The following is a 13,510-nucleotide window of genomic DNA, read 5'->3' on the forward strand; positions in this document are numbered from 1 at the left end:
GGTAAACCGAATTTCTTTTTGTTTTAGATTATGAAAATGTGTTGTGTCTGAAATCCAAGTGTTTTTCTTTCTTATTTTTACTTGAAAGGTTGTGCATCAAAACAGGGAGACTTTCTACTGTTCTGGTCCTTTGTACAGAAACATTTAAACATGTGCATAACTGCTCACCTTGTACTCAGTACCATTGAAGACACAGACAGGTTTGGGCACTAAGGGACAACAAGAGATAGTTGAACAATAGCTGGTGACTATTTAGATGACTAAATTAAAATACATACTGTAGCTCCAAGTCTGGGTAAAAGGACTGAGGACATTTCTCATTTACTCATCTTTGATACTGTTACTGTATCTATGACCAAAATGATGACTCACGACATGAATAGGATGGGCAGCAATCTTCCATGGAGACATTCATCACCAGGTCAAATCCTATCTGGCACTGCAGTGTAGGTGTTGGACAGAGTCTCACATCGCACCCTGTTGACAAAGGGGCAAAATGTTTAAAACATACTGTACAGTAAGTGCCATATTTTCTCTTCTTCCTCCTCTTATGAGTCAAAGGTTCTCCCCATTCAGGTGCCCAATGATATTTCAAGACTTGCTTAATTCAAATGGATACAGAAACCCCTAATATGTATGTTAATTAAATGTCTGTATTCCTCTCCATAGGTTTCCGAGGTTATGAAGGCAGCCACTAATTTTAAAACACTTATTTGAAACGAGTAAACAGTGTCTGCATGTAACTTGAAATTCAATTCAGCCTCTGCTCTGCTTCCACCAATCAACCTTGATGGGTGAGCAAGGTTATAGTGTCCTACTTTTACTCACCACATTTGTAACAACAGTTCACAGTGTCGTTAACCATCACTTCACCCTCCTTTTCACAGGTAATGGCCTCACATTTCACAGGCTCACACTGAACACTCATTGTGTCCAAATCACAAACACACTGCTGACAGTTACTCCGCCAAGTCTCACCAGGCTGTTTGTTGAGAATAAAGCTTGTCAGTGCAGACTTAAACAGGCCCAATGAAAATATGAGTATGAATCTGTCAACTATATTCTTACCTGCTTAGGATTGCCATCAGGTCCGGTACAGCCTTGAAGAGAATAGTACAGTATGTCTTTAAGGACACATGTTACATTGACACAGAAACTCTGTATTCCTCAAATTGTGTTTGAATGATGGTTTAATGGTTGTGTGCAGCCTCTTTCATTTGAGTATATTTACATTTTTAATTGAACAGGCATTATATGATCAAGAAAAAGAATGAAAAATATTTCCAATTGATAGATCCTTACCACAGGAGGCAATGCAGATGTCAGAGAATGAATTGAACAAGATTGTTTCCTCAGTGCAAAAACATCCCTCCATAATAGAGTCACATTCCCATTTCTCTTGCATTTGCTGTCCCTCACATGGTTGCACATACTTGTCATTGTATCTAAGTATGATAAGAAAACAATGTATTAAACACTAACCAATGATACTCTGAGACACAGCAAAATGGTATGGAGAGTAACTAAAGTAATCAATTCCGATTCAGACTTCAGTTCTGTATTAGTCCTTTTAGAAGTTATTCATCTTTGGCTAATAAAAAATCTGAATCTGAATACTGTACAGCAAGTCCTCAGTTGTTACAGCATGTAAATTTGGCTACATATGGAGTACCTTTTCCTGACATTTTCTTTTCAATTTCAGTTCAAAATGACACTTAACTTGATAAGTCAGCTACTTAATCATGGCAACATGACCTAGTTGGATTTTTAATTCTTTAATTTTTTAATTTAATTTAATATATTGAAATGTGGCACAGTTCATGGTGCTTGTTTCTTACCTTGTATTGCAAGTCCGCTGGATAGTGGGGCCACATGGCTTATAGACTTTGGACTCAGGGCATTTATATTCTATGATATGGTAAAAAAAAAAATGATGAAAGGAAAAATTGAGGCACAAAATCAGGAAATGCTGAAATGTGTTTAGTCAACAAACTTAAAATATTTGCAATTTATTTTTTAACCATTTTTAAAAAAAGATAAAAATGCTCTGATGGAGTTCACATCACAATTATATCATATGAGAGAAATATTTGTTTCTGAAGGCTTCCTGTGTTTCCTACCACATTCTCCATTTGTTGAATTCCTCCAGTCTAGACAGACTCCCGCGTCTGCACACAGCAATGCATAAGTCTCCAAGCTGGAGCAGCCAACTGTGGTATTAGGCATTTTGCAGACATCAAATTTACAGGCCTCATAGAAGGCTTGTGGTGGGAATGCTTTATGGCATTTTTCAAAGACCCTTACAAAGAAAGCACACTGTGAATTAGCAACCAATATGACATATAGATTGAATTGACAAAACATGATGACATAACATGATGATATTGACAAACCATGTGGTAGTATGTCTTACTTGCTATGAATGTGTTCACAGATTGCTGGCTTGCAGCCTGGTTTTGGTGTAGGAGGCTCAACTGTTGGGACAACCCTATTTTCACAATAGGGCTTTTTCTCATCAGCAACTTCCCATTTATATGCCATCTGAGCACATGATGAATGGATCTCACCATTTGGTAATCTGCAATCATTTTTCCTGATATTGTCACAGGTACCTTACAAAGGGATGAGAATGTGAAGAAACATGTAAGACTGAAGGTCGTTAAATCAATTCATAGATTAAAATGGTGATTTTTACATGGAAATAGAGCAACACTTCTGATTTACAATGATAAAAATAAATCATTGTATGCAGGGGAGGCTGGTGGAGGTAGTAATCGTAGGACGGGCTCATTGTAATGCATGGAATGGAATGAGATCAAACACACGTTTGATATAATTTCTTCTTCCATTCCATGCATTACAATGAGTTCTACCGATTTCTGTTGTATGTGTACAATGCAATAAATGCTTACTCACCACACTGGCCCTCTGTGTTATTGTGGAAAAGGGAATATGGCAGTTGGATGCTGAACATCAGGGTTTTGAACATCACTCGGGCTTGGATCTCTGGGATCTTCAAGACTATCTCTATTCCAGTACTTGTGATGATGAAGTCGTCATCAGAAAAGGTTGGGAAGATTTGCTTACCATTGACATACACCTATTGAATGATAAATAACAACTATTTCAAGTTGTACTTCACATGCTGTGGAATAGTTCCAACAAAATTGTAGATTTAGAGAATAACTTAAATTCCAGAAAGTGCATATGATTTATATCTTTGGCATAGTAATAGTTACCATATTCATTACTGTAGGTTCCCTCTTCTGAGTAAGAATAACCTCATTGGACTTGTAATACACAATCAAAGACTTAGGACAAGTCAAGCTTCCAAAGGGATCACAGTTGTAATTGTCAATACTGACACTGAAATTGTGTTGAGGAATTATCTCTTTGACCAAAATATATGTGCAATTTTCCTGAAAACTGTAATATTTCCCATCAAATGTCACATAGTGAGGATCTCCCCATCCAAAGCATAAACCTGTGAAAATAAATTTGGATAATTATGAATAACCACATTTATATGACAAATGAAGATGATTTTTAAAATAACAAAGTGGAGGACTGTTTCTCTCTATTTTAAGAGGAGACAGATGTGGCGTTGTCTCAAGAGAACTTACAAAGACTTACATTGACATTCATAGTGAAAGCAGCAACCACTTTTGTCATAGACCTTAACTGGTGGACGTCCATTTTCACACACAGGCTGTTTCACTGATTCACACTTCACAGCTGTTGTAGTAATTCTACCATTGTTGCATGTTTCAGTAGTGCAGTTCTCCGTCCTCCAAGACTCACCATCCTATAATAAAAATGCATTTACTTATAAACTATTCAGTAACAGTATAATTCTATAACTATTACCTAAGAAGTATTTATTGAAGATTAAAGCCACAATACAATCTGTCAATTGAAAAACAACAATAAAAAAAATAAAAAAACGCATAAAGCTGAAGCATGGGGTTGGAGAATTGTTACCACTGGCATGTATTACAGGCATGTATAATATTAATAATCTTCAGAAATCTATGGGTATATCATACATGTATACTGTATATCCAAAAACGGCTTCATGAATGAGGGATTGTGGCAGATTGTATCTTCTATAATTGATTCGATATTCTATCATTCTAAATGCCAGAAAGTACCCATTGGTTCTGTCATTTTAACAGGAGGAGGTGGATACTGCGTGCATTATGATGAGTATGACTTTATATTCTTGTCCAATTGAAGCAGTCTATGTAAAACAGTATACTATATTATGTAAATATATATTATTTTCCTGGGTATGGATTTGATTACCTTTCTTGGTGGATCAACATTGCCACAGTGTCTAGATGTAGTTGTAAAGACATTTGTTGTAAAAGAGGTAGTAATATTTGTTGTTGGTGTTGTTGGGCCAGCTTGTGATGTGGTCATGCTACTTATTGTGGATGAGGAAATGGGTGGTTGTGTGGTAGAATGGCAAGGTCTTGCTTGCATCTCAACGCCACATGATGAATTGCAGAATGATGTGAAACACCAGCCTGCCCCATCAGTCTCATTATATATGAGGGAACCTAAAAAGAGAACATATGAAATTGTTAATGATTCAATAGGCGATATTTCAAAAGTGTATAGAGATCTATTGCTAATTTTGCAAAAAGTATCACTTACCAGGAGTAAACGTTTTATTTTGATACTTGCAAAAACATAATGTTGTTTGGCTGAACGTAGCTGTTTCTTCTGATGGTGTTGAAGAATGTGTATATATGGGAGTTGAAGAGAAAGTTTGTGTGGAAGTGTGTGTGGGTTGCGCTGTTGAAGTGGAAGCTTCTGTGGTGACGTTCTCCTGTTTGAGGGGTGTAAACTTTGCATTTGTGATCGGAATAATGTTTGTTGTTAATGTAGTCTGACCCGTTGTAAGCCCCTCTGTTCGTTCACTCATTGTGGATGGTTTGGTTGTCTGAGTTATGACAGTGGTTGTAGTTGATGGTACTGGTGTTGTCTCACTTGCTGTTGAAGATGTCAAGGTGGTGAATTTTGTTAACGTAGTCCCAACAGTTGTAAGTGCTTCTGTTGTTACACTCGATGTGGATGGTTTGGTTGTCTGAGTCCCTTCGGTCCTTGTTGTTGTTGTGGGTTTTTCTGAGATTGTTGTTGTTTTGGATGGTTTGGTTGTCTGACTTATGATAGTGGTTGTAGTTGATGGCAATGGTGGTGTAGTTGATGGCGACGGTTCCAAGGTGGTGGATGTTTTCAATGTTGTGGGACCAGTTGTAACTCCCTCTGTTTCTCTTGTTGTGGGAGACGTTGTCTGTGTTGTTGTTGTGGGTTTTTCTGAGATTGTTGTTGTTGTGGGTAATTTGGTTGTCTGAGTTATGATAGTGGTTGTAGTTGATGGCAATGGTGGTGTAGTTGATGGCGACGGTTCCAAGGTGGTGGATGTTTTCAATGTTGTGGGACCAGTTGTAACTCCCTCTGTTTCTCTTGTTGTGGGAGACGTTGTCTGTGTTGTTGTTGTGGGTTTTTCTGAGATTGTTGTTGTTGTGGGTAGTTTGGTTGTCTGAGTTATGATAGTGGTTGTAGTTGATGGCAATGGTGGTGTAGTTGATGGCGACGGTTCCAAGGTGGTGGATGTTTTCAATGTTGTGGGACCAGTTGTAACTCCCTCTGTTTCTCTTGTTGTGGGAGACGTTGTCTGTGTTGTTGTTGTTGTGGGTTTTTCTGAGATTGTTGTTGTTGTGGGTAGTTTGGTTGTCTGAGTTATGATAGTGGTTATAGTTGATGGCACTGTTGTTGTCTTACTTGCTGTTGACGGTTCCAAAGTGGTGGATGGTTTTAATGTTGTGAGACCAGTTGTAACTCCCTCTGTTTCTCTTGTTGTGGGAGACGTTGTCTGAGTTGTTGTTGTGGTAGGGGTTGTTGTGGAGATTGTTGTTGTTGGAGGCAGGCGTGTTGTTGTTGGGCTTGTCGTCGGCACACAAATATTGACGCAACATTTGATTCTTATTTCATAGTTGTAGCATATTGGTGGTATGCCATCTTGGTCCTTGTTGCGACATTTCAGTCCAACCTGGGGGTTACATTCCACCTTTTGACCTAAACTGGTCAAAGGCGTATTTTTTAACTCTTTTGCTCTACATTCTACTTGCTTGGGATTGCTGCAAGTATTCCCCCCAGATTCTGTTATCTTTTCGATAGTTTCAAAATCTCCATCTGAACCAAAATCGGGATAGCTGTTGTCAATCCAATCTGACCATTTACAAACAAGACAGTTTGCAGAAGTAGTTTCAGGGGATATTTCTGTTGTTGTTGTCGATCCTGTTGTGGATTGTGTTTGAGAAGATGAAGATGTCCCTTCGGACGTTGTTGTTGTGGTGGGTTTTTCTGAGATTGTTGTTGTTGTGGAAGGGGTTGTTGTGGGTTTTACCGAGATTGTTGTTGTTTTGGATGGTTTGGTTGTCTGAGTAATGATAGTGGTTGTAGTTGATGGCAATGGTGGTGTAGTTGATGGCGACGGTTCCAAGGTGGTAGATGTTTTCAATGTTGTGGGACCAGTTGTAACTCCCTCTGTTTCTCTTGTTGTGGGAGACGTTGTCTGTGTTGTTGTTGTTGTGGGTTTTTCTGAGATTGTTGTTGTGGGTAGTTTGGTTGTCTGAGTTATGATAGTGGTTGTAGTTGATAGCAATGGTGGTGTAGTTGATGGTGACGGTTCCAAGGTGGTGGATGTTTTCAATGTTGTGGGACCAGTTGTAACTCCCTCTGTTTCTCTTGTTGTGGGAGACGTTGTCTGAGTTGTTGTTGTGGTAGGGGTTGTTGTGGAGATTGTTGTTGTTGGAGGCAGGCGTGTTGTTGTTGGGCTTGTCGTCGGCACACAAATATTGACGCAACATTTGATTCTTATTTCATAGTTGTAGCATATTGGTGGTATGCCATCTTGGTCCTTGTTGCGACATTTCAGTCCAACCTGGGGGTTACATTCCACCTTTTGACCTAAACTGGACAAAGGCGTATTTTTTAACTCTTTTGCTCTACATTCTACTTGGTTGGGATTGCTGCAAGTATTCCCCCCAGATTCTGTTATCTTTTCGATAGTTTCAAAATCTCCACCTGAACCAAAATCGGGATAGCTGTTGTCAATCCAATCTGACCATTTACAAACAAGACAGTTTGCAGAAGTAGTTTCAGGGGATATTTCTGTTGCTGTTGTCGATCCTGTTGTGGATTGTGTTTGAGGAGTTGAGGATGTCCCTTCGGACGTTGTTGTTGTGGTAGGGGTTGTGGTGGGTTTTTCTGAGATTGTTGTTGTTGTGGAAGGGGTTGTTGTGGGTTTTTCTGAGATTGTTGTTGTTTTGGATGGTTTGGTTGTCTGAGTTATGATAGTGGTTGTAGTTGATGGCAATGGTGGTGTAGTTGATGGCGACGGTTCCAAGGTGGTAGATGTTTTCAATGTTGTGGGACCAGTTGTAACTCCCTCTGTTTCTCTTGTTGTGGGAGACGTTGTCTGTGTTGTTGTTGTTGTGGTGGGTTTTTCTGAGATTGTTGTTGTTGTGGGTAGTTTGGTTGTCTGAGTTATGATAGTGGTTATAGTTGATGGCACTGGTGTTGTCTTACTTGCTGTTGACGGTTCCAAAGTGGTGGATGGTTTTAATGTTGTGAGACCAGTTGTAACTCCCTCTGTTTCTCTTGTTGTGGGAGACGTTGTCTGAGTTGTTGTTGTGGTAGGGGTTGTTGTGGAGATTGTTGTTGTTGGAGGCAGGCGTGTTGTTGTTGGGCTTGTCGTCGGCACACAAATATTGACGCAACATTTGATTCTTATTTCATAGTTGTAGCATATTGGTGGTATGCCATCTTGGTCCTTGTTGCGACATTTCAGTCCAACCTGGGGGTTACATTCCACCTTTTGACCTAAACTGGTCAAAGGCGTATTTTTTAACTCTTTTGCTCTACATTCTACTTGCTTGGGATTGCTGCAGGTATTCCCCCCAGATTCTGTTATCTTTTCGATAGTTTCAAAATCTCCATCTGAACCAAAATCGGGATAGCTGTTGTCAATCCAATCTGACCATTTACAAACAAGACAGTTTGCAGAAGTAGTTTCAGGGGATATTTCTGTTGTTGTTGTCGATCCTGTTGTGGATTGTGTTTGAGGAGATGAGGATGTCCCTTCGGACGTTGTTGTTGTGCTCGGTGGTTGAGTGGTTGTTGTTGTTACGATAGGGGTAGTTGGTGTTTCTGTTGTAGCAAGGGGCGTTGTTTGTTCTACTGTAGTGATTGGAGGCGTTGTGGATTGAGTTGTTGTTGTTTCTGGTGTTGTGGTGGCCTCTGTTGTAGTAGATGGAGTTGTTGGTTTGGAAGTAAAAGGTGTTGTTGTGCTAGGTGGTTGAGTCGTTGTAGTTGGTGTTGTGGTGGCTTCTGTAGTAGTAGATGGAGTTGTTGGTTTGGAAGTGAAAGGTGTTGTTGTGCTAGGTCGTTGAGTGGTTGTTGTTGTTATGATAGGGGTAGTTGGTGTTTCTGTTGTAGTAAGAGGTGTTGTTGGTTCTGTTGTTTTCACAGTAGTTTTTACTGTAGTTTGGGCTGTTGTGGTTGATACTGTAGGAATTGTTATGGCTGTTGTATTGCTTTCACTTGGACCTCTTGATGGTGTTGGACCAGTGACAAGAGATTCAAACGTTGTTGACGAGAGAGTGGTATTGGAAACTACAGTAGTCACAGTGGTGGCCTCTGTTGTAGCAAGGGGAGTTGTTTGTTCTATTGTAGTGGTTGGAGGCGTTGTGGATTGAGTTGTTGTTTCTGGTGTTGTGGTGGCCTCTGTTGTAGTAGATGGAGTTGTTGGTTTGGTAGTAAAAGGTGTTGTTGTGCTAGGTGGTAGAGTGGTTGTTGTTGTTACGATAGGGGTAGTTGGTGTTTCTGTTGTAGCAAGGGGCGTTGTTTGTTCTATTGTAGTGGTTGGAGGCGTTGTGGATTGAGTTGTTGTTGTTTCTGGTGTTGTGGTGGCCTCTGTTGTAGTAGATGGAGTTGTTGGTTTGGTTGTAAAAGGTGTTGTTGTGCTAGGTGGTAGAGTGGGGGTTGTTGTGGTTTTTTCTGAGATTGTTGTTGTTGTGGAAGGGGTTGTTGTGGGTTTTTCCGAGATTGTTGTTGTTTTGGATGGTTTGGTTGTCTGAGTAATGATAGTGGTTGTAGTTGATGGCAATGGTGGTGTAGTTGATGGCGACGGTTCCAAGGTGGTAGATGTTTTCAATGTTGTGGGACCAGTTGTAACTCCCTCTGTTTCTCTTGTTGTGGGAGACGTTGTCTGTGTTGTTGTGGGTTTTTCTGAGATTGTTGTTGTGGGTAGTTTGGTTGTCTGAGTTATGATAGTGGTTGTAGTTGATAGCAATGGTGGTGAAGTTGATGGCGACGGTTCCAAGGTGGTGGATGTTTTCAATGTTGTGGGACCAGTTGTAATTCCCTCTGTTTCTCTTGTTGTGGGAGACGTTGTCTGAGTTGTTGTTGTGGTAGGGGTTGTTGTGGAGATTGTTGTTGTTGGAGGCAGGCGTGTTGTTGTTGGGCTTGTCGTCGGCACACAAATATTGACGCAACATTTGATTCTTATTTCATAGTTGTAGCATATTGGTGGTATGCCATCTTGGTCCTTGTTGCGACATTTCAGTCCAACCTGGGGGTTACATTCCACCTTTTGACCTAAACTGGACAAAGGCGTATTTTTTAACTCTTTTGCTCTACATTCTACTTGGTTGGGATTGCTGCAAGTATTCCCCCCAGATTCTGTTATCTTTTCGATAGTTTCAAAATCTCCACCTGAACCAAAATCGGGATAGCTGTTGTCAATCCAATCTGACCATTTACAAACAAGACAGTTTGCAGAAGTAGTTTCAGGGGATATTTCTGTTGCTGTTGTCGATCCTGTTGTGGATTGTGTTTGAGGAGATGAGGATGTCCCTTCGGACGTTGTTGTTGTGGTAGGGGTTGTGGTGGGTTTTTCTGAGATTGTTGTTGTTGTGGATGGTGTTGTTGTGGGTTTTTCCGAGATTGTTGTTGTTTTGGATGGTTTGGTTGTCTGAGTTATGATAGTGGTTGTAGTTGATGGCAATGGTGGTGTAGTTGATGGCGACGGTTCCAAGGTGGTAGATGTTTTCAATGTTGTGGGACCAGTTGTAACTCCCTCTGTTTCTCTTGTTGTGGGAGACGTTGTCTGTGTTGTTGTTGTTGTGGTAGGGGTTGTTGTGGGTTTTTCCGAGATTGTTGTTGTTTTGGATGGTTTGGTTGTCTGAGTTATGATAGTGGTTGTAGTTGATGGCAATGGTGGTGTAGTTGATGGCGACGGTTCCAAGGTGGTGGATGTTTTCAATGTTGTGGGACCAGTTGTAACTCCCTCTGTTTCTCTTGTTGTGGGAGACGTTGTCTGTGTTGTTGTTGTTGTGGTGGGTTTTTCTGAGATTGTTGTTGTTGTGGGTAGTTTGGTTGTCTGAGTTATGATAGTGGTTATAGTTGATGGCACTGGTGTTGTCTTACTTGCTGTTGACGGTTCCAAAGTGGTGGATGGTTTTAATGTTGTGAGACCAGTTGTAACTCCCTCTGTTTCTCTTGTTGTGGGAGACGTTGTCTGAGTTGTTGTTGTGGTAGGGGTTGTTGTGGAGATTGTTGTTGTTGGAGGCAGGCGTGTTGTTGTTGGGCTTGTCGTCGGCACACAAATATTGACGCAACATTTGATTCTTATTTCATAGTTGTAGCATATTGGTGGTATGCCATCTTGGTCCTTGTTGCGACATTTCAGTCCAACCTGGGGGTTACATTCCACCTTTTGACCTAAACTGGTCAAAGGCGTATTTTTTAACTCTTTTGCTCTACATTCTACTTGCTTGGGATTGCTGCAGGTATTCCCCCCAGATTCTGTTATCTTTTCGATAGTTTCAAAATCTCCATCTGAACCAAAATCGGGATAGCTGTTGTCAATCCAATCTGACCATTTACAAACAAGACAGTTTGCAGAAGTAGTTTCAGGGGATATTTCTGTTGTTGTTGTCGATCCTGTTGTGGATTGTGTTTGAGGAGATGAGGATGTCCCTTCGGACGTTGTTGTTGTGCTCGGTGGTTGAGTGGTTGTTGTTGTTACGATAGGGGTAGTTGGTGTTTCTGTTGTAGCAAGGGGCGTTGTTTGTTCTACTGTAGTGATTGGAGGCGTTGTGGATTGAGTTGTTGTTGTTTCTGGTGTTGTGGTGGCCTCTGTTGTAGTAGATGGAGTTGTTGGTTTGGAAGTAAAAGGTGTTGTTGTGCTAGGTGGTTGAGTCGTTGTAGTTGGTGTTGTGGTGGCTTCTGTAGTAGTAGATGGAGTTGTTGGTTTGGAAGTGAAAGGTGTTGTTGTGCTAGGTCGTTGAGTGGTTGTTGTTGTTATGATAGGGGTAGTTGGTGTTTCTGTTGTAGTAAGAGGTGTTGTTGGTTCTGTTGTTTTCACAGTAGTTTTTACTGTAGTTTGGGCTGTTGTGGTTGATACTGTAGGAATTGTTATGGCTGTTGTATTGCTTTCACTTGGACCTCTTGATGGTGTTGGACCAGTGACAAGAGATTCAAACGTTGTTGACGAGAGAGTGGTATTGGAAACTACAGTAGTCACAGTGGTGGCCTCTGTTGTAGCAAGGGGAGTTGTTTGTTCTATTGTAGTAGTTGGAGGCGTTGTGGATTGAGTTGTTGTTTCTGGTGTTGTGGTGGCCTCTGTTGTAGTAGATGGAGTTGTTGGTTTGGTAGTAAAAGGTGTTGTTGTGCTAGGTGGTAGAGTGGTTGTTGTTGTTACGATAGGGGTAGTTGGTGTTTCTGTTGTAGCAAGGGGCGTTGTTTGTTCTATTGTAGTGGTTGGAGGCGTTGTGGATTGAGTTGTTGTTGTTTCTGGTGTTGTGGTGGCCTCTGTTGTAGTAGATGGAGTTGTTGGTTTGGTTGTAAAAGGTGTTGTTGTGCTAGGTGGTAGAGTGGGGGTTGTTGTGGTTTTTTCTGAGATTGTTGTTGTTGTGGAAGGGGTTGTTGTGGGTTTTTCCGAGATTGTTGTTGTTTTGGATGGTTTGGTTGTCTGAGTTATGATAGTGGTTGTAGTTGATAGCAATGGTGGTGTAGTTGATGGCGACGGTTCCAAGGTGGTGGATGTTTTCAATGTTGTGGGACCAGTTGTAATTCCCTCTGTTTCTCTTGTTGTGGGAGACGTTGTCTGAGTTGTTGTTGTGGTAGGGGTTGTTGTGGAGATTGTTGTTGTTGGAGGCAGGCGTGTTGTTGTTGGGCTTGTCGTCGGCACACAAATATTGACGCAACATTTGATTCTTATTTCATAGTTGTAGCATATTGGTGGTATGCCATCTTGGTCCTTGTTGCGACATTTCAGTCCAACCTGGGGGTTACATTCCACCTTTTGACCTAAACTGGACAAAGGCGTATTTTTTAACTCTTTTGCTCTACATTCTACTTGGTTGGGATTGCTGCAAGTATTCCCCCCAGATTCTGTTATCTTTTCGATAGTTTCAAAATCTCCACCTGAACCAAAATCGGGATAGCTGTTGTCAATCCAATCTGACCATTTACAAACAAGACAGTTTGCAGAAGTAGTTTCAGGGGATATTTCTGTTGCTGTTGTCGATCCTGTTGTGGATTGTGTTTGAGGAGATGAGGATGTCCCTTCGGACGTTGTTGTTGTGGTAGGGGTTGTGGTGGGTTTTTCTGAGATTGTTGTTGTTGTGGAAGGGGTTGTTGTGGGTTTTTCTGAGATTGTTGTTGTTTTGGATGGTGTTGTTGTGGGTTTTTCCGAGATTGTTGTTGTTTTGGATGGTTTGGTTGTCTGAGTTATGATAGTGGTTGTAGTTGATGGCAATGGTGGTGTAGTTGATGGCGACGGTTCCAAGGTGGTAGATGTTTTCAATGTTGTGGGACCAGTTGTAACTCCCTCTGTTTCTCTTGTTGTGGGAGACGTTGTCTGTGTTGTTGTTGTTGTGGTAGGGGTTGTTGTGGGTTTTTCCGAGATTGTTGTTGTTTTGGATGGTTTGGTTGTCTGAGTTATGATAGTGGTTGTAGTTGATGGCAATGGTGGTGTAGTTGATGGCGACGGTTCCAAGGTGGTGGATGTTTTCAATGTTGTGGGACCAGTTGTAACTCCCTCTGTTTCTCTTGTTGTGGGAGACGTTGTCTGTGTTGTTGTTGTTGTGGTGGGTTTTTCTGAGATTGTTGTTTTTTTGGATGGTTTGGTTGTCTGAGTTATGATAGTGGTTATAGTTGATGGCACTGGTGTTGTCTTACTTGCTGTTGATGGTTCCAAAGTGGTGGATGGTTTTAATGTTGTGAGACCAGTTGTAACTCCCTCTGTTTCTCTTGTTGTGGGAGACGTTGTCTGAGTTGTTGTTGTGGTAGGGGTTGTTGTGGAGATTGTTGTTGTTGGAGGCAGGCGTGTTGTTGTTGGGCTTGTCGTCGGCACACAAATATTGACGCAACATTTGATTCTTATTTCATAGTTGTAGCATATTGGTGGTATGCCATCTTGGTCCTTGTTGCG

The 13,510-nt window shown here is 41.1% G+C and overlaps 1 protein-coding gene across 1 annotated transcript in view; it reads right to left on the reverse strand.

Annotated features, from left to right (window-relative positions):
* LOC310802151 (mucin-5AC-like) overlaps positions 1-13,510 on the reverse strand; it is a 33,031-nt gene that overhangs the window by 3,299 nt on the left and 16,222 nt on the right. Inside the window, exons 25-37 of the mRNA XM_083666442.1 lie at positions 4,660-9,069; positions 4,306-4,562; positions 3,634-3,805; positions 3,240-3,484; positions 2,917-3,100; positions 2,414-2,612; positions 2,121-2,299; positions 1,839-1,908; positions 1,303-1,445; positions 1,069-1,100; positions 829-982; positions 373-477; positions 169-209 (exon numbers count right to left, since the gene is read on the reverse strand). Of these exons, the coding sequence (XP_083522568.1) occupies positions 169-209; positions 373-477; positions 829-982; positions 1,069-1,100; positions 1,303-1,445; positions 1,839-1,908; positions 2,121-2,299; positions 2,414-2,612; positions 2,917-3,100; positions 3,240-3,484; positions 3,634-3,805; positions 4,306-4,562; positions 4,660-9,069 (6,191 nt within the window). The remainder of the gene's footprint in view (positions 1-168; positions 210-372; positions 478-828; positions 983-1,068; positions 1,101-1,302; positions 1,446-1,838; positions 1,909-2,120; positions 2,300-2,413; positions 2,613-2,916; positions 3,101-3,239; positions 3,485-3,633; positions 3,806-4,305; positions 4,563-4,659; positions 9,070-13,510) is intronic.

This window comes from Argentina silus, assembly GCF_951799395.1.
Source record: "Argentina silus genome assembly, chromosome: 3".
Taxonomy (NCBI): Eukaryota; Metazoa; Chordata; class Actinopteri; order Argentiniformes; family Argentinidae; genus Argentina; species Argentina silus.